Source organism: Anopheles coluzzii, chromosome 2 (assembly GCF_943734685.1).
Source record: "Anopheles coluzzii chromosome 2, AcolN3, whole genome shotgun sequence".
Classification (NCBI taxonomy): domain Eukaryota; kingdom Metazoa; phylum Arthropoda; class Insecta; order Diptera; family Culicidae; genus Anopheles; species Anopheles coluzzii.
Window position 1 is genome coordinate 116,458,102 of NC_064670.1, and position 22,807 is coordinate 116,480,908.

Here is a 22,807-nt window from a genome sequence, read left to right on the forward strand (position 1 = left end):
ATATTGTCTTAGATGCGTCAAGTTGAGCAAAACTAACAAGCGATCTTTGATTTGCAGCCACTGGGAAATACCCAGACTCACACGTAGCGCCCTCAATCAAGAAGATCACGCAGAGTAGGTTAAATTGCAACGATTCGTTAACGTTGAATTCTTAAATGAGATGTATGACCGTTGATTCCATATTCAATTGCCATGGCAAACAAACTCATGAATAAAGGAAGAACATCCTTTCGTAAATATACGAATCATTTCATTCACTATCAATTGAAGAAACCATGATTCATTGTGAATCACAATGTACACCGTAAGTATATTACATTTAAATTCAATGCGGATTTTTTATGTTTCTGTCAAAAGCGAGTCGTTTTCTGATGCAAATAACATTAATCTCAGAAGGAGGTTAGAGTTAGAAAAATAAATAATAATCACCAATAGATAGTGGTTGAACTGCTTTGAATATCACCTTCCACAAACTTAAATTTAAACCACAAATACGCTGAACATTAAACACAATAATCAATTGCCTGTGAAAATAGTCGTATTCCTAAAACACCAATAATACACCCTTAGACTAGGCTTCCAATTCACACGATGAAACAATTCAATGTTCTCCAACAGCCAAACAAAGAATAAAGGCTTCGCCATAAGAAAAACCCCTACAAGCTGTGGTACAAAAGCCACAACATTCCAGACACGTCTTAAGTGGGTGGCGTACTGCGCGCTTCTGTGAAAGGGCAAACGTATACCATTTACAGGGCCGACATGGGAATAGAAAAAGAGCCATCTTACCAAAAAAGAAGCACTTCATTCGCCAGTGAAAAACGCAAGAAGTCACAACGCATAATATTTTAAAAAAGCATGTACACCCTCCAATATTCTTCAACACAGTTGTGGCTTTCAGAATTCCTCCTTCCGAAAATCGTTCCGCCAACCATTACGAAAGTTGGCAGCAGCAGCAGCGGGGCTAAGACTTCTACTACGTGTTGCTGAACTTCTTTCACCGAGCGACCACGTTGGCTTTTCGAAACACGAAAGAATTTCAATAATTTCACTTCAACCTGCAAACACTTCCCTCGCAAAACAGCTTCACCTAGGACAGCACACTAGAACCAAGCGCAGAGCTCAGTGCGGTGATTCCAAAGACTTCCCGACCTGCCCCGGGTTTTAATCTCAGCTTGCAGTAATTCCCGCACGTATAATTCCAATCCATTTTCACCGATTGCACATAAAACTTCGTGCCCGGTACCATGTACTTGGACCCTTTTCCGGTGCCACCTTCGCATTCCTTTGCAGGCGTAGAGTTAATTCCTTATCAGGAAGTATGGCCCATTTTTCGTTCGTCCGCCTGCTTTCCATTTCCGGCATAACCCCAAACCCCGGAATGCTGTGTAATTTGAGGCGAACAATCGTTTGCTCTGCAAAATGGCTCAATTACACATTCCTGATTCGAAAGGGTGGTTTGGGGGGTTGAACGTGGTCACCCCGTACTACTCCTTCACTCTGTCACCTGTCTTGCTTTTATTTGCTTTCCCAAATGCAATGCTACTCCGATTGGGTTGCGCTTCTTGATGCCAAAGTTGGGCCAAGTTAAACCCTTTTGGCAAGATCTTCTCGACTGTGCACTTTCAAAGCAACATCGGTTGGTTTCTTGCAGTCCGATTTATTTTTCCTTCTTTCTACAACCCAATCTACAGCCCCCAAAAAAGGAAACCAAAAGAAACCCAAGCGCCAGAGGAAAAAGACGACTGTCTTGTGTGCAGCTGTACAACGGCCCCTCTCAAGAAAGGGCATCCGGCACCCGGAGACCCGAGCTGAGATCCGGTAGTGCAAAGTTGGGCAAACTTCTCGACTGATGTATTTACAGAACCGTAAAACTTGCTCTCCCATAATTGTGTGTGACTAGCCCATTCGCATTACGCTGTTTGGGGGTAGAGGTGGGGAATGTACGGTGGAATGAGTCTCCCTGCCACGTTAGCAAGTAGTTGCGAAATGGATGTTGGGAAAGAAAACTACTTTCTACACACGCTTTCTCACATACTGCTCGTCGGCAAATCCATCTTGCCCCTTACTCCAGGCGCTCTCCACGTTTGCGGTTGTGTGTCTTACAAGGATCTTGAACGGTGGCAGCACACTTCAAGACTTTTCGCACGTTTACACCGACACCCCAAAGCCGAAGGATCTCTCTCACTCTAATGAGTGGTGTGCAAGACGGCGGAACGGCGATGTAAGTGGGCTGTGCACGGCTTGAATTAACTTTTTCCCCCACAGCGGATGTTTGGCTGTTGCTCGCTGGTCAAAACTTTTACGGAAACCAATGCTTTTGAAGCAATGTGGAGTTAGCATATGTTTGCTATGAATGTTGCAAAGAAAATGTTCCATTTTAATAAAACATAAAATGGATTCATTTCTTTTATAAACTGTCAGACTTTTTGCCTGAGGCTATGATTGACCTTCTTAACTCACCAATGTACCTTATCCATATAACCGAAGATTAGATTTCCATCAATAAAACTTAGGTAGAAAGTTTTTCACCCTGTTCAACGAAAGCTCCAACAAATCCTCCGGCAATCTCGCTCTCTGGCTGCAATCGCTTCTGATTTTCCGGTCAATAAATTTGTGCCGACATTCGTCCGCTTCTCGGCCCACAGGTTAATTTGAAGCTGTCCAAACGACCAAGTAAGAAACTTTCCCCTGCTGAGCGCGGCAGTACAGGGCTTCGTCCCTCCTTGAAACTTCATCTTTCACTCCGAGAGCGGGCGCTTTTCATCCGCAGGCAAGGAAAGTCTCGCGCTGGAACCTCCCGTTCTTTCTCACACCAAACAAAAAACCCCCGAACAGTACGATTACTTCAGCACGTACTGACAATTGTACACCGCCAGCGCCAGGACCACGTGCGGGTACAAGTAGTCCCCCACGCTGGCAAACTTTCCCACCCGGGCAGTAAATCCACAGCGCACGGTACAGGAATTACACGGCTATGAGCAGACGAGTAGACCAGTCCAACGCTGAGGCCTTTCCCCTTTCGCTGTGAAGAATGCAATCCAAGGTACTACACATTCCAGCCCGGCTCCACTAAACGCTCATCCGAGAGTGCGTCAGAGGAAAAAAGTGATTTCACACTCGTTGTGCCACCCATGAAAGCCCCTCTCCACATAACCGTTGAAAGCTCACCCTGACAAACATACTGCGTCACGGTTACAGATTTGTAGAATCTCCCCCGGTCCAAAACCTAAACAAACGGCCAGTGCCAGAGTAAACCGCAAACTGCGCACCGGTATTTGTGCAGGAGTTGGCTGGCTGCTCGGGAAACGAGCTGATGGGCTTTCCCACCATCCAGCTTGCCACCATGCCGGTGTATCGGCGTGCACACGCACACGCCATACCCCATATTTTGGATAGACAGTATGCGAGATCTAAATTGTTTTCGTGAAGTGGACGCAACCTCGCTATAGTAGAAGCCCGGGTGCCCCCTCGGGTGTACTAATATTTGAGCAGCTTGTTGGGAAATCCCCTTTTTGCCGAACGGTGCCGGCAGCATCGGGGTCGTGCACGGCGCGTGAAACATGGTGGCACTCATCAGAAAACAAAACGCTTAATTTTGATTGATAGCTTCTTCTTGTTGTTGTATTCTTTGCTACAAGTCTTTTTTGTTAAAATTCCTTGGTAAGTTACAAAAAAAATGTTTCCAAAACACTTCATATTTGAATTCCAAATCCCATTCAAAATCAGTTGGAATTTACATGATTAGAATTATCATTAAAACCCACCTTCCCAATCACCCCCTCTCATCGTAAATATTAGAAATAGTTTTTTTACGAATTTCGCCCCGACCTGCTGCGCTTATTCCGATGAGTGACGCCACTCAGTCGCTCAGCAACGGGGCACTCTCACGCACACACGAGATCGCATAATCAGCGCTCGATCGCACCGCAGCATCGGCGCGATCTTTTTTCTCAGTAAAAGTTTGCTCGCGTCCCGGCCAAGTCGTGCCGTCGCGACCGTCCGTCCCCAGTCGCATACAGCGTTTGTGGGGGTGCAGCTACTATTATTTTTGTTGTTTGGTGTGTATGTGTGTATTGTTAGATTTGTTTTGTGTGCGTCGCTGCGTTCTTCACATCAAGACCTATCAAGGTGGCACACCATCAAGGTCAAACGTGGCCTTAGCGCATCTTCCGCGGGAGTCGTTAGATCGTTCGTTTCCAGCTTTGGGCGTGCGCCCAGCTAGTGAATTTTGTTTGTGTGTGCGTCGTTTGCATCGATCATCTAATACCCGTGACGCGGAGTGGCGGAATTTACGCACGTTCACATACATCAACACACCGCCAATGGTGGCTGTGCTGTGCGTGTAAGGGCGTCTGTGTAAAAGCAACTGACCGTCAATAACACAAACGGTGCGAGAGAGCGTGCTCACCTTAATACCGGCCAAACAGCTGTCGGGGGATCGGATTTGGAGATCCCGCTAGCGACGGATAGCTTCCCAAGCGAGATGCGGTCGGCAGTGCCCAATAGCGTCAGGTGCTGTAAGTGTCACTACGTAACAAAAAAAGCATACTACGGGATTACGTTTTCAGGTCAAGGTTTCCGTGTGCAATAACAGGCAGAAAGAGTCCCTCCGTATAGACGCGGCTTGAGCAGAATAGTCGAACAGCAAACGGTGCCTTGTAGATCGATATCCGCTAATTAGAACAGACCGGGGAAGCCTGAGCCAGTGCGTATCAATTACTGGTGACACACTACCCTTTTTTCCATCGTACCGATTACATCGCTTTGGAATTTCATGCCAGTGAAGGTTGTCTTCATAATTGCCCGCCGTTTTGCGACACACCGAAGACGACGATGATTCAGCTCGAATAGGGCGCACTTGCGTCACATCGAGCACCGCAGCGTACGCGGATCGAAACAATCAATCTCTTGCCGTTTCCAGCCGTTCCCTCGCCTTTTTTGTTGTTGTTGTCCCGCCGTATCCCACCACACACAAGCCACACAGAGGGCGATTAGCATGTGCGCGCATATGCACTGACGTCGCCTTGTCGTCGCCGTGACTGATGATGATACTCTGATCGAGCGCGCGCTGCACGCTTTGCAACGTTTTCCAAAGCCGGTAGTAGCTTCACGTCTAGTGAAAGCATCGCAAACTAAACCCATCCTGCTCGGCTAATGTTCTGTCTGTTGATGCAAATCAATCTCTTAAAGACACCTAACCGACGGTGATAACCATCCCGGCGAAACAAGCAGCCAGCCCGAAACAGCTCTTCCCAGTCAAAACATTGAATATTAATAAGCGCAGGTGTACAGACCGAAGATCCCTGCTACCAGCCTTCAGCGATACCGATCAAAACATCAAGGAATCCATAAGCAGTGTGTTCTTTTCTTTTTTGCACCCTTAATTTCGGGAAGCTTATTCCGATTGGCGAAGATGTTTTCTCAAGCCAGTCAATTAAACGGCGACCGCTAACAGGTTTTCGAACAGGTTTTCTGGGTGTCAATGGCACGAATCGATAGGGGAGGGGCAAAAAAACCCCACGGATTGAAGCGTTAGGGTATGATGATGTTCTTGACGGTTCTTGGGTTGGTTTGGTTCGCTTTCCGTCGGAGCCAATCTTTGGAACGATCTCCATATAGTTCAAGAAGCCGCGACGACCAGATTAGCATACGGGATGAAATCGAACAAGTCTTCCGAGATTTTGTTTTGTTTTGAGAGTGTGGTTTGCGGCTGGTATGTGTAAAAAAAGTTTAATTGCATAATTTTTTAATGTCCTATAAAGATAGAGTTTCAAGAAATAACTTTCTCTTAAAGCTTTTAAAACAATTAGTGAAATTGACTTACTTGTTGTCTTATCTTAATCTGTCAAATTTGTATTCAAAGGCTTGCTAGAGCTTTATTACACAATCGAAATAAGCAAATCAGTAAAATATCTTCAACTCACATTAATTGGTTCAGGGTGCCTATTCATGCACTTTCCCTGAAGTAGTCATGCTTATGAGTTCCAAGAATTCCATACCAGAAGAGCTCTTATTCCAGTTGTACAAGTCCTCATTGGAGTAGAAAACTTTCCACCTCATAACTACCGGTACGCATACTCAGAACCATTCGTCATGCAAAGAATTTACCATGCCCGACATCCCCAAACTACCGACGAGGAGTGCTTCCAACAGCATACGACCTGGCATGATGTTTGCACTTGTGCGAATCGAAATACGTAAACAAACGATCCAACAACGTGCAACACCAGCAACAACAACAACAACAAAAAGTTGTTAAACTCAAACACACTACCACCCAACCGCTTCGCAGTAGACGGAGTAGATGCTTACATTAGTGCGTCACCGCCACGTGCGGCTCACACACAGCGTTCCTTATTGCCTTCAAGCGGGGATTCGTCCGGGGACGCTCGATGCATCGATATGTGCGCGCTACATTTACCCCGTTCCGGTTCATTGCAGATGCAGTCCTGATGCTACTGATTTCCATCGGTACGGTGCAACCCTTCCGGCGGCATCACCCCCGGCACCAACCCTCGTTCGTGTCGAGGAGTGACTTTGACTGGAATCTCGCTCGTGTAAGTACACTCCACCACACGCCGTGCACAGTTGATTGGCACTAGATTTCGGAGCTTAGTAGAGCTTTTTTCCTCATTTTTGCTCTCCTTGCCATTTGCCATTCCAGGAAGTGTTCCGGCACGAAGACTCAAATGTCGTGTTTTCGCCGTTCTCCATCAAACTTTTGCTAACGCTACTGTACGAGGCAGCCGAACCGGGATCCGGCACCCGATCGCAGCTCGAGGCTGCACTGGTCGATCCGGACCTGAACCAAACGCGTACTTTCTACACACAGTTCCTAGATGCATCGCAGGTAGGTTGTTTTTACCCCCTTTTTTTAAGATCGAAGTAGTTGTTTCGATTTTTGGTTTCTAACATTTCTTGCTTCGCTTCTGCAGCAAACAAACGGTGACTATGAATTCGATATTGGCACAAAAATGTTCCTGGACAAGGCGCGCGCCAAGCTGCCCCAAGCGTACACTGACCTGCTGGAGCAAATGTACCGTACCTCGGTGGAGCGGGTATCGTTCAATGGCACAAAGGCGACCGCCGAGAGGATAAACACCTGGTGCGAAAAGGTAACCCGTGGTCGCATCACGGAGCTAGTTACGGAAGGTAAGAGGTGACAGCAATTTCCCCGCAATGCCGTACGTCTCGTTTATTAGCTGATAAACATCGGAGCTCTTTTCAACCCATTTCTTCTTTTCGCCTCACAGACACGCTACAGGATGCACAGCTAGTACTGGCGAACGTGCTGTTCCTGAAAGCGTCCTGGAAGAACTCGTTCCCCGACGACCAAACGCACAATCGGACGTTTCACGTCGCCGACGGCGACACGGTGACAACCGAGTTTATGCGCCAGATGGATCTGTACGACTACACCGTTCACGAGCAGCTCGGGGCGGAAGTGCTCCGGCTACCGTACAAGGGACGCCAGTTCAGCATGAATATGGTGCTGCCGCACCGGAACGTTTCACTTGCGACGCTTGCCGACGCTCTCACGCCCACCATGCTCGACTCGATAGCGGAGCAGTTCGTACGGGAAGAGGTAACGGTGCTGATACCAAAGTTTCGCTTCAACTACGGCACACTGCTCAACGAGGCCATCCAGCGCGTAAGTCACAGTTGTACCAATCCCGTATCGTACGGGATCATAAGGTAGTTGCCGGTTCTCACTATTCCATTTTTACCACGTTCTACTTTCAGCTGGGAATACGCGACGTTTTCACAAAGAATGCAGCACTTCCCCTGCTTGCGTCTGCTGATGACGCCAAACAGAGCACCACCAAGAATGAAGTGCAGGTATCGAAGATGCTGCAAAAAGCGGGAATCGAGATCAACGAAAAGGGGACGCTTGCCTTTGCAGCGACTGGTACGTCATCGTTGTGCTCGAGGGGCATTACAAATACTTTGTTTTTTCGTTTACTTGAGTTCAGCCGGGGGGGGGGGGGGGGTAAACATCTGCTAGGGAACTAGTTGATAACATCTTGACCCTGTCGAATGTCGTCGGCTAGGCAGCTGTCGAATCGTTCTTCCCCTTTTTTTTGGTTTTTGCTGCATGGATTTAGTATTTCTTATCATCATCACACTTCTTACTTTTCCCCAGTCATCCCAGAGTGTTTTGAAACATGAAAAAAAATCCCCTTTGACATTCCACTCACACATTCTTCCTGTTTGTCTTCACCATTTTTCTTCCACAGAAATTCAGCTAGTCAACAAATTCGGTTACGACGGCGAGCCGATCGTGTTCGAGGCCAACCGACCGTTCCTGTTCTACATACTCGACGAGGAAACGAATGCGATCCTGTTCGTGGGAAAGGTAACGGATCCTTCGCGCAGCACGCCCTAACATACCGCCGCTCCAAACAAAGCCAACATCTGAAGACATTTTTATGACAAAAACGCTCAACGAAAACGCTATGCCACGTGCCGCGACCGTAAGTCGGCATTTTAGCTTTTAATCTTGAGACAACACACTAGCAGCCAACTCCCATTGCCGAGCGACGACGCGACGACACGCTGACACGACTGAAGAGAGAAATAGCCAACAAGTAGCCGTAAACAAATCATCGCCCGCCAGCCACCCTTCAAGGCCGCCGGTAGCGGCGTAACCCGTTAACGTTAAAGCTTTGGAAGTTGTGTAACATAGTATGCCTTTAGTTATAGTTCCTTTAGTGTGTAAGATTTTTTTTGTAAGAAAATAAACAAGCTACAATCTAATCAGCGCAAAAAGCTTTGACCAATTGGTGGGACCGGGCCAGGGGTTTCCCGACCATTTACCGACCGATGTGCAACGACTTCGCAGAATGCAATCAGATGCGGAATGAGGACAATGATTGTAGAATATAAAAATCCCCACCCTCGTCCCATCGTGCCAAATGCCATCAGATTCAATTGCTTTTAAGATGTTGTACAATGGCGCTTAGAAACTCTTTATTATGCTATTTTATTATTAATAATTGTAATACAATAACAATCAACAACTCCTTCAATAACATTCACTTGCATCGAATCAGTTCAAGAAATAAGACAAACATTTCCGTACATCGTCCCAAACACTTATCAATTCACCAGTTGTTGAGACGGGCTCAATGATTGTATGCATCGCCGCATCGCGCTACGGTCCCAGCCGAAAAGGGTACCGTAATCTTTTGTTCACTACTACGTGGAATATTCTTACGAAACAAACATTCATTCCGCCCAGGGCACTCACAGGGATGAACTCACCCACTGGTCGGTCCGCTGGTTTGCGTGGATCCAACATAGACACCCCGTGCCGCGGACCGCCTATCAGTAAACGTTGGCAGATCGTTCGAGCTGGACGAAATGGGCATCTTCCACGGTCGACGATGGGCAGCGGTGTTGTGCTGTGTGTTTGCGCGTATGTTTACCTCTATCAGCTGATACTTCCTCCACACACACACACACACACACACACACACACACACACACACACACACACACACACACACACACACACACACACACACACACACACACACACACACACACACACACACACACACACACACACACACTGGGGTGGGGAGGAGGTGACAGTCTCTAATCTAACTGTTCTTTCACAAATATCTCTCTTCCCCCACACACGCAGTGACGATCGCGGCAACTCCAAGGAGGTTTTTACAAAATCGCTTCACCGTCGACTACGAACCATTCGCAGGGCCGTGGAATGATGATTTCGATTGGAGCGTAATAAAGGTACTCACGACTGTGCCAGGGTGCAGTGGCGGTGGTATCGCATTAATCACACTTTGTTCTGTTTCTTCCCTTCCAGGAGGTACTCCACAAAGCGCCGGGCAATGCGGTGATTTCACCGCTCTCCGTTAAGGCCCTGCTGGCGCTACTGTACGAAGGTTCGGCGAGCCGATCCGAGACGGAGCGTGAACTCCAGCAAGCACTCAGCGGCGGTAATTCGCAGGCCGTTCCCAAGCTGCAAGACGATCTGCTGCAGTACAAGCAACAGCAGCAACAAAACCTGCTCATTACCGATCGCATCTTCTACGACACCACGGTTACGCTCCTCCAGAAGTATCACAGCATCATTGCGGCTCGCTACAATGCCACGACGCAGAGTGTGGACTTTCAGGACACGCAGTCGGCAGCGGCCGAAATCAACGCGTGGATCGCGCAAAACACGCGCGGCAAGATTCAGAGCATCATCAAACCGGACCTGCTGCAGGACGCACTGATGATGCTGATCAACACGATCTACTTCAAGGGTTCCTGGTCCATCCCCTTCCCGACCAATGCGACGGTCGAGCGGCCGTTCTTCACCGGCAGAATGCACACGGCGGGCCGGTACGGTGGACCGCGGTCCGTTCCTTTCATGAAGCAGCGCGAGCGGATCTTCTACTACAAACATGCCGAGCAGTTGGGCGCCCAGTTTCTGCGCCTACCGTACGACTCCAACCAGCTGTCGATGATCGTGGTGCTGCCGGATGAGCAGGTTTCGCTGGGGCAGCTACTGTCCCGGCTTACGGCCGATGCGGTCCACGAAACGCTGGCCGACATGTCTGAGGAGGAGGTCGAAATCGAGCTGCCCCGCTTTACGATGACTTATTCGAGCTCGTTGCGCGAATGTCTGCAGCAGCTGGGCGTCTCGCGGGTCTTCACCGACCAGGCAGAGTTGCCGCTGATTTCGCGAGGTCGCACCACCCCGCTGAAGGTTAGCACGATACTGCAGAAGAGCTGCATTCTGGTTGACGAGCAGGGGACGGAAGCGTCGGCGGCGACCGAGGGCACGCTGGTGTTTACCATTCTCAACCAACCGGTCAAGTTCATTGCCAACCGGCCGTTCCTCTTCCTGATCTACGACGAAGGCAAGGGCAACTGGCTGTTTGCCGGCAAGGTGGAAGATCCACAAACGTAAGCGGGCGACAAACAACAGAGCTTCTTGTATGAGCAATATCAATAAAGATGGTTTACTGTTTAGTACCAAACCTTTATGAGGACTATTTCGCCTCTTATTTGATGTAGATGTAGGTGATGTCTTTTCCTTCTTCTTATTATTCTTTTTTAACGTACCGATTGTTGGTCAAGTCTTACCTATACTTGGCTATCCGTGATTATTTAATAACCTATAGCAAGATAGTCAGTCGTCCTTATAAGAGCCGCAGTCCATACGGGGCTTGAACCTTTGACGGACATTTTGCTAAGCCGTACAAGTTGACGACAATACTACGGATCCGGCCTAAAATGAAAATTAGCCCAAAAAAAAATTCAGCATATTTATTCAAACCTACCATTGGCATCGCTTTCTTGTCCACCACACATTTGCAGTGTGGCAATCGTTGGGTCATGTATATTTTCTGTTGACCCGGCGCCTAAACGAGTATGGGTGCGATCCTGCCCGATCATCAGCTTCCGAACTGAAACCGGTTTATTAGCGATCGAGTGCGAACCTGAACCGCGCGCGCGATCAGCAGCTCGTTCGAGCCCGATCTCGACCGGCCACTCACAAAGCAGTAGGGGCAGGTGAGATAGGGAAGACGCGCGCACGGCACGTTCGAGCACTCATCTCGCGCTCGCGATCGACCGCAGAACCATTTTGTCCGTATTCCAGTACGGACGCAGTTTGTGTTGTGTGACTCCTCCGGTGTTGGTTGCGGTTTCAACCATGAATAAGCTAAGCTTTGTGATATTGTGCCGTAAGTTAACCTTCTATTATTGTCATTGTTCTTGCAGGTTTTGTTGTTATTTTCAATCATTTCGTGCACGTTGAAGTGATAGCTGTGGCGTAAAAGAGTTTGAATTTTGATTTTATGAGGTAAAATGAGCAAAACCTCTGATCGTGTTTCTGACTTCAGAATATCACTAAAGAATACTGCCGTTTGATATGTTTAAGTGCCGTGTAGGTTTGCTTCAAGCTGGTAGAATTGAACAGATAAGAACGCAAACCAACCAACAGGAATAGCCCGTAGGTACTGTTTATATGACCCGCGGCACCCGTAGGTCGCCTTGACCGGTGGTTTTTTCTTTACTGTAACATCTCGCACACACACACAGACGTTAGCGATCGTCTTTGGTGTTGATTATTCTTTCGCCTTTGTCATTGCGTTTCCTTTGAGGTAACCAGTTTATATGTTACCCCCCAACTCCCTTAACGAACCCTTGATCAAGTTCTTCCTCAAGCTGTGAAATCTATTTCTTGTCCGATCGACTAGTTTGCGAATTCGTGCAATTAATTCATACACACAGACACACCAACACCGACCCCTACATAATAAAACTATCGGTTCGTGCGCATCATATTACAGGCAAAACAGATCGATTCGTTCACGACTGGGTGTCAAGTGTCGAAAACTGGTCAGTCAAGTTTTGGTCGCCGGTTCGGATATTCAAATATTCGACATTTGAACATTCGGTGCGAACACAACATGCATAATGAATAGTGCTGGCGCGTGCTGTGCTCGTACGGGGCTGATACGATGAACTTCACCGTTTGTGTGCGTGTGCGTGAGAGCGTACTCCGGTGGGAATTCCCCACCGTTTGAAAGCAGTCGCGTTGATAGCACCGGTATTTCCCGGTTCTATTTGTGGTCGTTGCTGACACTGAGCGTCTCGAGGTAGTCGAGGATGACACTGACACTTAAGGGAAGAGGAAGAGATGGAATTGAAGTAGGTCACTTTACAGGAGATACACAATAGTGAAGAAGCGAACGGGCCAACGAAGCTGCTACCAGTTCTACCGATGGGAAAATCCCAACAGTTACAAATTCGGGGCGAAGAAGTTGAAGATAAATCTTAGCTAGTTTAAAATTTGGTTTCTTCTTCCAGTTGCTGCACTTTTAGTTTTTGACGCCACAGCCCAACAGGATGTACACGGTCCATTCCAAGGTCAGCGGCAGAATGAGTTTGACCTGATGTTCGTGAAGGTTTGTTCTTTGTCACTGTTTATGTATTGAAAACAACAACTAAAGGATCGCCCTAAACGTCTCTGCAGGAAATCTTCAAAAACCACAACTCCAACGTTGTCCTGTCACCGTTTTCGGTGAAAATTCTGCTCACACTCATCTACGAGGCGTCCGACACGAGTTTCGGCAATGCCGTGTCCAACACCAAGCGGGAGCTTAGCTCCGTCATCCAGAACGATAACATCGACCATACGCGCAGCTACTACAAGCAGCTGCTCGAATCGGCCCAGCAGGACAACAAGGACTACGATCTGAACATTGCGACCAACTTCTTCGTGGACGACTTCATCGAGGTGATCAACAAGTATCAGCAGATCGCGAACACGCACTACCACGCAATGCTCGAGAAGGTGTCCTACTCGAACCCGACGCAGACGGCGGCCACCATCAACAACTGGGTGTCGGAGCACACGAACGGCCGGCTACGGGAGATCGTAACGCCCGACAGTCTCGAGGGCGCGGTCATTACGCTGGTCAATGTGATCTACTTCAAGGGCCTGTGGACGTACCCGTTCCCGGAGGTGGCGAACAACGTGAAACCGTTCTATGGCACTCGCGGCAAACCCACCAACGCACAGTATATGGAGCAGAACGGACAGTTCTACTACGACAACTCGGCCGATCTCGGGGCTCAGATTCTGCGCCTGCCGTACCGTGGCAACAAGCTCGCGATGTACTTCATCCTGCCGAACCCGGACAACACGGTCAACCAGGTGCTGGATCGGATCAACAGTGCATCCCTCCATCAGGCCTTGTGGTACATGGAGGAGAACGAGGTGAACGTAACGCTGCCCAAGTTCAAGTTTGACTTTAGCGAACAGCTGAACGAGCCACTGCAACAGGTAACGGGAAGGAATAGCTGCCGAATTTTACCCAATCACATACTAAATCCACTTCTCCCGGCTTTAGGTTGGTATTCGTGAGATCTTCTCACAAAACGCATCGCTACCGCTGCTGGCGCGTGGACGTGGAGCACGGGATGAGGTGCGAGTGTCGCGGATCTTCCAGAAGGCCGGCATCACCATCAATGAGCTGGGCAGTGAGGCTTACGCTGCTACCGGTAAGATGCTACGGTGTAAAGCACAATTGTTTTGCAAAAATCATTCTAAACCTTCATTTTCCTTCTGTTAGAAATTCAACTCGTCAACAAGTTCGGTGGAGATGGTGTGCAGATCTTCAACGCTAATCGGCCGTTCATTTTCTTCATTGAAGATGAAACCCTCGGAACAATGCTGTTCGCGGGCAAGATTGAAAATCCCGTCTTTTAAAAAAGAAGGTTACGGAAGCTCGGATCGTTCGTTTCTAGTACACAATCCGCTAGACAATATGTTCATGCAATAAAAATGCTATCAAACATGACTGGAAGGCCATTGGTTCGCTTCTCTTTTCTTTTGTTTCGTGGGGCTTTAATGATGTATTAAATTGCATTAAAAAGTAATTTCATTTTTCAACTTCGTGTCATGAATGATATGAGTTTGATTGAAAATTAGCACTCAATATTCAGGGCAAATCAGCTCGTCTAATATTTCAAGCATATTAAAACAACATCCAGTCTTCAACCAATCAAGCATGAGACTGCACTGGCTCAAGCTACAGGTCGATTATTGAGTAAATAAATAATATTCACTCCAATGGGCTGCTAAAAGTGCTTCATCCAACGATAAATGGAGCACCTGGATGCTCACGCTCCAGAAACATCGCCCGAGCCCGATATCCTTGAAGCATCTTTGAGCAGGGAATTTGCAAACATCAATCATTCGAACAATCGGCTCAATCGATCCGACCGACCCACTATAAATAATCCTCGATCAAAGGTGCATTTAGCGACTATCATCGTACCGACGCTATCCGGTGTGTTGTTAGCAAGAACGTTTCCAGCCCTTGCATAACTGCACACACACACACACACACAAGACACAAGACGAACAATGCACACTCCTTCCCATTTGCAGCGAAGCTATTCTTCACCGTTGCAACGCCCAGAGTCGAGAGTATAATAGGGGTGTGTACCGATCTAAATTCGATCCAAGCCGAAAGTGCTGACAAAGCGTTTCCACGTCCCTCCACAACCAAAACCTCCATCATCAAAGCGGGATGATGCAGTTCTGAAGCTTCAGGTCGCTTCAGTAGCGCTGCACTTTTCTTCTAACAACACACACACACACACACATTGAAGAAGAATGCCCCCGATGCAACCGATACGGTACTCCGTGTACCTTGCGGCAACAGCCCGTGCAGCCCATAAATAATGCTGAATCATAAAAATGTAATTACCAAGGGTATGTTTAATTTCTACACAAAAGGGAAAAGGAAAAAAGCCCTTCACGTCCTAGGAAGTGCGCTACGGTATGGTTTATTTTGAAGTTTGTTTTATGAGCTTTTTTAACGGCGAAGAGATTCCCCTTTTCGTGTGTTTCGCCTGTGTAATGCAAGCGAAATCCGCAAACGATGCGAGGACTCTCCAACCTTTACAATGAGTGGGGGGGGGGGGGGGGGGGTTTGGTGTGTTTTGTGTGTGTTTATGGGGAACTTTGCCAGTAAAAGTAGAAGAGCTTTGTAAACATTGCTGCTGGAGTGTTGTGCGATTTTTTCCAAGATTTTCGTAATGATAACCATGACTCGGAGAATAATGAATCTCCGTCGCTAGGTATCATTTTTCCTGCTGGCATAACATCGCCCGGGGGTTCAATTAATTAACAAAGTGTACTTTACTGTTTTTTTAACTTATTTGATTGCAAAAAATCATCCTACAGTGCTGTTTCTGCTTACACAACAGCATCATAGCAGCGACAAATTTCCAACTTAAGTCAATTAATCGAACGTTCGTTCGAAAAAAATGAGTAATTTTCAAACATTCTGTTTTATTCAGTGATTTATTGCACGATGAATTGCTCATCTTAATCTCTCCTTCTCCTCCTATTAGTTCTCTTGCAGATTGTCGATAATGTGTTAGCCATTTCGACACCTGCGCCCTGTTTGATCGCATTTCTGTGTTTTCCACCAATGTGAAATAGAGCTTTGTCGTGTTTCTGTCGAAAACAGCAGGTGTATGAGCTTCAAGTTTTTATTTTGTTTTGTTTTTTTCCCACCAATCGAACCACTTCCTGACGCTCGCAATATAATCAACTGTCAATCTAAAACGGTATCGAATGGGGGGGGGGATGTGTTTTACTAAAAATAAAACAAATCACCATCAATTTCCACGCCCACGTCAACCAGCCGGGGGAGGCCATTTTCCGTTCCATATTTTTGGTTTTATTTTCTGTTCAGTGTTCGTTATCCATTAAACCTTTTTTTGTTTTTGCTTTCGTTTTACTCCATTTCACTTTGGCTTTGGCAAATTTCCGGCCCACTTCTTTTTAAACCTTTCCGGCCCGTGCGCGGGTACTGGTGGTGGTAGCATGCATCCTTTATGGTTGCAATTTTATCGATTCACAACACTGAGCCAATTCGCTCAACCTAACCAGACCGCTGTCTACGTGTCCGTCGATTGAACGACGGTTCGGAACCCACGTGTTTTGCATCGAACCCTGTCCGTTAATCCCTGCGGTAACCCGGTTACCGGGGCGCCCTTTTTTCCCCCATTCTCCCTTTACGGCTTTATTCTGACCCGATGCCACTAAATCCTCCCTGCCGTGACCCCGTGACACCTGGCAATCCTAGGGAGGGGGTTGGGCATGATGCAGGCGGTGAAATCGACCCGACCGCGCACATGCCCGACCTTACCGTGGCGTGGTGCTGTCGAGTGAATTAACATTCCGAGCGGCTTCATTAGGATTACCCGGGGTGGCAGAATCAACCCACACGGCCGCACAGCTTGACTCACTCACGGACTCGGGCAGCACGTACGGTGCACGGCTGGCCCCTTATCAACCCGAGGTCAATCGTTGATCTAATTTACGTGAGGGAAGGCTACGCCTCGTTGGCAGACCGTTGTTCGGCACTGAGTTTGCCCTGCAGAGCGGCGTCAGGTGAGTTCAATGGAGGATCGTGTCGATAAGACGATTTGCATTTAATCGATTCGATATTAATGTATTCGATGTAAATCATATTAGTGATAGGGAGGGAATATAATGATGCGACGCTTGCATAAGTCAATTGATATTTATGTTTAAGTTTTATACGGGTTTTTAAAAGTAAATATCCTTAAAAATATATCTCCAGAGGTTCAAAAATAATGAAAGAGTTGCGCCGATTTGATTTACAAAAGCAACCAACCATAACAAATGTATACAAAAAAATATTAAAATTCGATCACACAGCAAAAGCAACTCTATCGCAACCATGCGATACATCGCAAACGATCCGTTAATTAAATTCCTCCAACAAACTAACCAAGCAGTGCAAACTCGTATCCACAAGCAGTGCGCGTCAAGAGCTTGCGCTTGATCAAGAATTTTCCCAGAAAACACATCCACGATCCGTGGTAAATCAAATTAGCTTCCAGCAGCTACCCCAACCATCCGTTGCATACGAAAAACACACACACACACACACACACACACACACACACACACACACACACACACACACACTTATCTTCATCGCCTTCACTACGACGTGCGCGAATAAAGTCGTCCTGCGGCGGGTTTGATTGGTTTATTGGATTTGTCCCTACACGGGATCGATGATACAGGAGGTCATCCAGCTCAATCCAGTGGGGATGGGAGGAGTAAAAAAGGGCTTACAAAAATCAATAAAACTAATAATCCCTCCGTCAGTTACCGCACACAGCCACGAGGCAGCGTTAAAACGCCAGACTGGATTGGGTCCGGGGAGGGGGAGCGCAATGTTTTCCAGGCGGCCATTGCCACCGTCCATTGCCGTTCGCTTCTGTGTTTACTCTTACCGATCGAATTGGCCTAGTTCTGCCCGAGTTTGTGTATGTGTGTGTGTCATTGCCCTACGGGCTATCCGGTCGGTGGTTGGGAAAAGATGCTTTTTTGCCTCACCCGCTGGACTTACCTTTACTGCTCATTCATTAGTCATGCAATCGAGAGCCGGGAGAAAAGCGGAGCCGAAATGGTAGGGAAATGCGGTACACGGGAAAGGTCATACGGTGGTCGGAATATTCAGCCCCACACATTCACACACGCGAGCACAGGATGCATTAAGCTCGGTAAGTTCCTTCCCCGTAGCCGCACAGGGTGTGGTTTTGTTCGGGAAAATGCTCACCTTTCTACCCACGTATAGCGTGTCACCGTGCAACCTCCTAGGGTCAGAGGAGGGAACAAAAACTCACCCCCGGGAGGCATTTTGCTCAATCCTCTAAATGGTCGAATGGTACGGTTAGCAAGGCCGCCGTCCGGCAGTGGCCAACGCCACCACCTCCATCACCGTCCTTAGTAGCATGTAACTAACAACCATTTTTCCCAGCTGTAATCGGAGTTCCCGGTTTTCTGTGTCAACTCTTGTCCTTTGTATTATATATTTTACTCCCAGTGGCGCTGTGAAACAGGCGCTAAAAACAAAAGCACAACATTTCAATGCCAAACACTTTGGCATCAAACAACAACAAAAAAATGGATGGAAAATGCCTGCACGACAAAACCAAACTAACACACAGGCAAAACGCATCCCACCGTAGCAAATGTTTGCATATTTTATTTTGCGCACTGAAGCACCATCACACAAACCGTAGCGCCAAGCGGGTCGGCCCCTAAACCGCCAACAGTTAAGCCAGGCGTACGTATATCCTTCACCGACCGGCAACGTTTGTTTCGTGACACAATCGCACTCACTCACACACAAACACAACATTTAGCCCCCATATACTGAGCTGAGCTGTGCAAAAATTGTCCAGCTACAAACGAATAGGGAACCACTTCACCGCACGCCACATCGAAAGGTCTAAGAGGACCTACAGAGCCTGTTGTGTGCGAGTATTTCTCGTGTACAGACTAAATTCAATTTTGTCCTTTGCAACTTTATTTGCATACTGCAATTCATGGCAAACACGATCGTGCTGCACCCGAGCTAAGCTGCTGCTTTCGCAATTAAAATGGAGTTTGTGTGCGTTTTGTTGTTTGGTGCCGTCCGAAGTGCAGGGCTGACTGATTTCTGGCTAAGGGCGGTAACAATGTTCAAAACGGTTTGCACACTAGAAACACTGGACGGGTGGAACGGGTGCAACGAGTGGGTATGAACATTTCTCGACGGCTGTTGAATTTTTCAGCTTCGCGTGTATACTTCTGCGGTTTTATTTTATCATTTTTGGACATTGTGGACAAAGAATGATAGCTAAATGTTTTGTTGTTTTAATTAACTCTAGTTGACGTTTTAGTATATGTGCTCATAGATTTTTAGAACTGACAATCAATTAAAATTGGCTTTGAAGTAAATTTGATGCAAGATTTTTTTGCTATTTATTGCTTTGTTACTAGCGTTATATTTCACCTACAATTGATTTAACAGGAAGATTCACATTTTGGGAGTTTTTAAAATAATAAACAATAGGGGCGTAGACATTCTTTGCTCATTGTGCACGTTGAATTCTGTCCTAAAATTTGAGACAAAATCATTTGAAAAGCATAACTCTAAATCTTGTGGCGGTCCCGTGATACAGTTGTCAATTAGTACGACTCAATAACATGCCCGTCATGGGTTCAAACCTAGAATGGGGACCGTCTCCCCGTAGCAATTATGGACGATCGGGCTGTGTGGTAATGAATTAAGTCTTGAAAGCTTGTGTAGGCCGGCATGTCCATGTAGGACGTTGCATGTTTTCAGACTGAAATACTGAGGGTTAGTCTGGTCTTGTATGCAATAATGACGTCATTTCAGCTGGTAAATGTCAAACTCCATACAAAAAAAAACAACACTGTGCTACTAAAATGACCCGTTGATGTCAAACAACTTTAGCGTTGGCTCTTTTTTTCGTAATAATGATTTTAATTAATTGAATGCTTTGTTTCTACACTTAAACATAATTTTATTCGGAAGCTTTCAATTTTAGAATAATATTCATCTCTACAACGAAACGCTAAAAAACCAACCCAATACAAATGGTTCTCAGCGAATGTTTGCTTTCAACTTCACCGCTCCACTTCTAACGGGGTTTCGTTTGACTGGGAGTTCAAACACCGCGCAGAAGCCAAACATACAAAAATGCACGGCGCAAACACTCACCCAAATCGTAAACATTCGCCAAACAAAAAAAAACATCTCCAAAAATCATTCCCAACGCCAAATGAACCCGTTCTTCTGATGCTGCTTTTGGCTTTCTTTTGAGGGATAATTGTTTGTTGCTTTTTTTCTCTTTCTTGTTATCTACAGCCCATACATTTCACCCACCCAATCGTAAGCTAATTGTCTGCAAACAACGTTTCAATCTGTTTCCGTCTCGTTAGCGTGTGCCTTGAGTTGAGTGGTGTTGGTATCGTGTTTTTTTTTATATGACTCGCGATGCAAAAAAACGTACAATAAAGCATACACTTTCGGTGGCACTGAAGAAGAAACGTACAGAGTGCATGCAAATGATTTCGCATCGCATCTTTTCCCAGCTTTAGAACAACCAACCCATCAACGCGGTGTGTATGTGTGTGTGTGTGTGTTGGAAATGTGTTACATGCTGCGAATCGAATTCTGTTGCCGGTGTAACGGCGGGATGAAAAGAGCACCGGGTCATGCAGGGACACACACTGCTCTTGAGGTTAAGGGTCCTAGCCTAAAAATGAGGCACATTGCCATGGAAAAACCCAGCGCTCGACTGCTGGTTTGTGGCATGCGAGTTGAAGCTACTGCCAGCCAGTGTGGTAGTAGTACAGTTTAAAAACAAACGCTTGTTGAAGCTAAAATCAAGCACAGCATCTACATGCGAACAAGCGTACACGTGGCACCACACCATATTCCTCGCACGTACTCATACCCATCGTAAAGTGGTTTTATGTTTCGCACACTTCCACCAACCATCCGGCCTTCGGTTTTGGAAGGTGAGTTGATTTGGAAACAATGAGAAAATGAATAAATAATATTCTTTCCCGTTTCCGCCCGTAGTTGGCGCCGACTTTTTGGCTCGGTGTCGCTCCGAACGATGATGAGCTTGCAAGTTTCGCAAAGCCCGAAGGGGAGGTTAAGCCCGCTCGGGTGCGGTGTGGAGTTGAGTGGGGAATGAGATTTCTGCAACACTTTCCAACAGAACCACAACCAAACAATGCAAAAAAAGAAACTGCTGGTTAAAATTTCCGTTTCACCAAAATGGAGCGGAAAAACAATGAAAAAAAACAACATGAAAACGCGATCCGGAAATAGCTTTAAAACCCGTGAGCTTTCCATCCTGCAGCCCGGGGCAGCCCGTGTGACCCGATTGCATCTTTCCCCGTGTTTGCAAACACACGTTCCGGTGACATTTATTCCGGGCTTGTCCGGGACCGGCGAGCCTGGAAGGTCGACTGGTTTTCTGTTTCATTCCCATTTGTGCTGTGCTTTGTAGCAAGCGGAGGGAGGTGAACATAACGACCACGGCTAGCCATAAGTGGCATTTCTATTTCTTCGTTTGCTCGGAGCCTCATGTGGCTGCTGGTGGTGTATCCTCCCTTCCCTGGGATGTGAGGTTGATGGTTTAATTTTGTGGAAGGTCCTGCAAACGCTTTTTACTTTCTTTCTTTCTTGCTTTCACTGAGCTCTCACACAAACAAACCCATACTTTCACACCACGTTAGGGTTTACATGTCCGGTATTTTTTTTTTTTGTTGCTGCCTCCCATCTTCCAATCCAGGCGAACTGATTCCTGTATGTGAGCTGTGTTCCCGTCGTCCTCCTCCTTCTCCAGTATCATACTAATTCCACACCGGACACTTCTCGGCTGGGTTTGTTTGTGTTTGGCTTTTTTGGCGGGAAGAGCACACAAAACGGGGATGATAAAGCGTTTGGTCCGGAAAATGCTACACGACTGTGTCTGTAGCGATTGGACACCCCCGGTTTAGGAAACAGATCGAGCTCTATCCCTAACTACTCCAAAATCTGTCAAACTAAGCGACTCGACGTCTCTTTCGCTCTCTGTTTTTTATCTCTTGATTGAAGGTGTTTTTTTTTTAATGTTCAGGTCTGATAGGAACTAGGAAGCAATGCTCCAAAAAACATGACAACGACCATAAAACCTGAAGCAAGCATGTTTTGCACAATCCCGGGTTTCCTCTATTTACAGTGCAATCTTTCATTTGCACTGACAGCAAGCTCTCAGGAAGCCAAATTTACTTTAAACATTGTCCTGTCTCGGTACAGACAAGGTTTTGCTTTAAAGTGTAAAAAAACACGTTCAACGTTATATTTTAAGTATTAAAGCCGCATAAAAAGTTGCAACAATCTGCTTTAAACTTTGGCTAAACTGTCCAGTTTGCTCGTGCATTTCAAACTGTGTAGGATTGCGCCCTACACTAGATAGTTAAAACTCGCGACTCGAGTTTTCTATGGGAGCAAAAATCAGCACAGTTACCATATTCACCGGAGAGCGCTAACAAGTGTCAAGCAAGAGCTACCCGCCAAGGACTCTAAGCAAGATTTGCTAGCAAGGTGATATGAAGATGTAGAATAAAATTCAAGCTCCAAAATCTGTGCTGTTAACTAAATTCTGCATGTATTTCTTGGGGTACTTATTGTGGTACGTGCTGTGTTCCGGTAGCGATGTTTACATTTTTGGGTTTGTACGCTGGCTTAATTTCCCCTCTTTCCGTGGACATACAAATGTTTCCTAATTATTAGTCGAGACACCACCCTTTGAACCCATAATTTGCATAACTAACTACGTAGATGGCGCTATTGTGAAAAGGGGAGTAGTTGTGTCATTGCCTCGAGATGGCGCTGCTATTGGTTTTATGGCTTAACTCATGCGTACA

General features: G+C 46.8%; 3 protein-coding genes across 3 annotated transcripts in view; 2 read left to right on the forward strand and 1 right to left on the reverse strand.

Moving 5' to 3' along the window:
• LOC120947948 (uncharacterized) overlaps positions 1 to 22,807 on the reverse strand; it is a 62,334-nt gene that overhangs the window by 18,223 nt on the left and 21,304 nt on the right. The window lies entirely within an intron of this gene.
• Positions 3,970 to 11,004, forward strand: LOC120961395 (uncharacterized). The gene is made up of 11 exons (XM_049611198.1): positions 3,970 to 4,520; positions 6,445 to 6,560; positions 6,668 to 6,853; positions 6,939 to 7,155; positions 7,257 to 7,654; positions 7,747 to 7,912; positions 8,241 to 8,382; positions 8,690 to 8,732; positions 9,307 to 9,421; positions 9,653 to 9,759; positions 9,836 to 11,004. Exons 1-11 carry the CDS (start codon positions 4,487 to 4,489, stop codon positions 10,928 to 10,930), a joined length of 2,619 nt encoding a protein of 872 aa, XP_049467155.1. The 5' UTR covers positions 3,970 to 4,486; the 3' UTR covers positions 10,931 to 11,004.
• Positions 11,571 to 14,333, forward strand: LOC120947950 (serine protease inhibitor 2). Its single transcript, XM_040363812.2, has 5 exons — positions 11,571 to 11,708; positions 12,838 to 12,935; positions 13,004 to 13,816; positions 13,884 to 14,034; positions 14,106 to 14,333. The coding sequence occupies exons 1-5, from the start codon at positions 11,678 to 11,680 to the stop codon at positions 14,240 to 14,242; spliced, it is 1,230 nt and encodes a 409-aa protein (XP_040219746.2). The 5' UTR covers positions 11,571 to 11,677; the 3' UTR covers positions 14,243 to 14,333.

Coding starts and splice junctions, on each gene's coding strand:
- LOC120961395 (XM_049611198.1), top strand. CDS start 4,487: ATGCGGTCGGCAGTGCCCAATAGCGTCAGGTGCT. Junction 7,655..7,746: donor TCAACGAGGCCATCCAGCGC/GTAAGTCACAGT, acceptor TTCTACTTTCAG/CTGGGAATACGCGACGTTTT. Junction 8,383..8,689: donor ACGGATCCTTCGCGCAGCAC/GCCCTAACATAC, acceptor TGTGTAACATAG/TATGCCTTTAGTTATAGTTC.
- LOC120947950 (XM_040363812.2), top strand. CDS start 11,678: ATGAATAAGCTAAGCTTTGTGATATTGTGCC. Junction 11,709..12,837: donor AAGCTTTGTGATATTGTGCC/GTAAGTTAACCT, acceptor TTCTTCTTCCAG/TTGCTGCACTTTTAGTTTTT. Junction 14,035..14,105: donor TGAGGCTTACGCTGCTACCG/GTAAGATGCTAC, acceptor TCCTTCTGTTAG/AAATTCAACTCGTCAACAAG.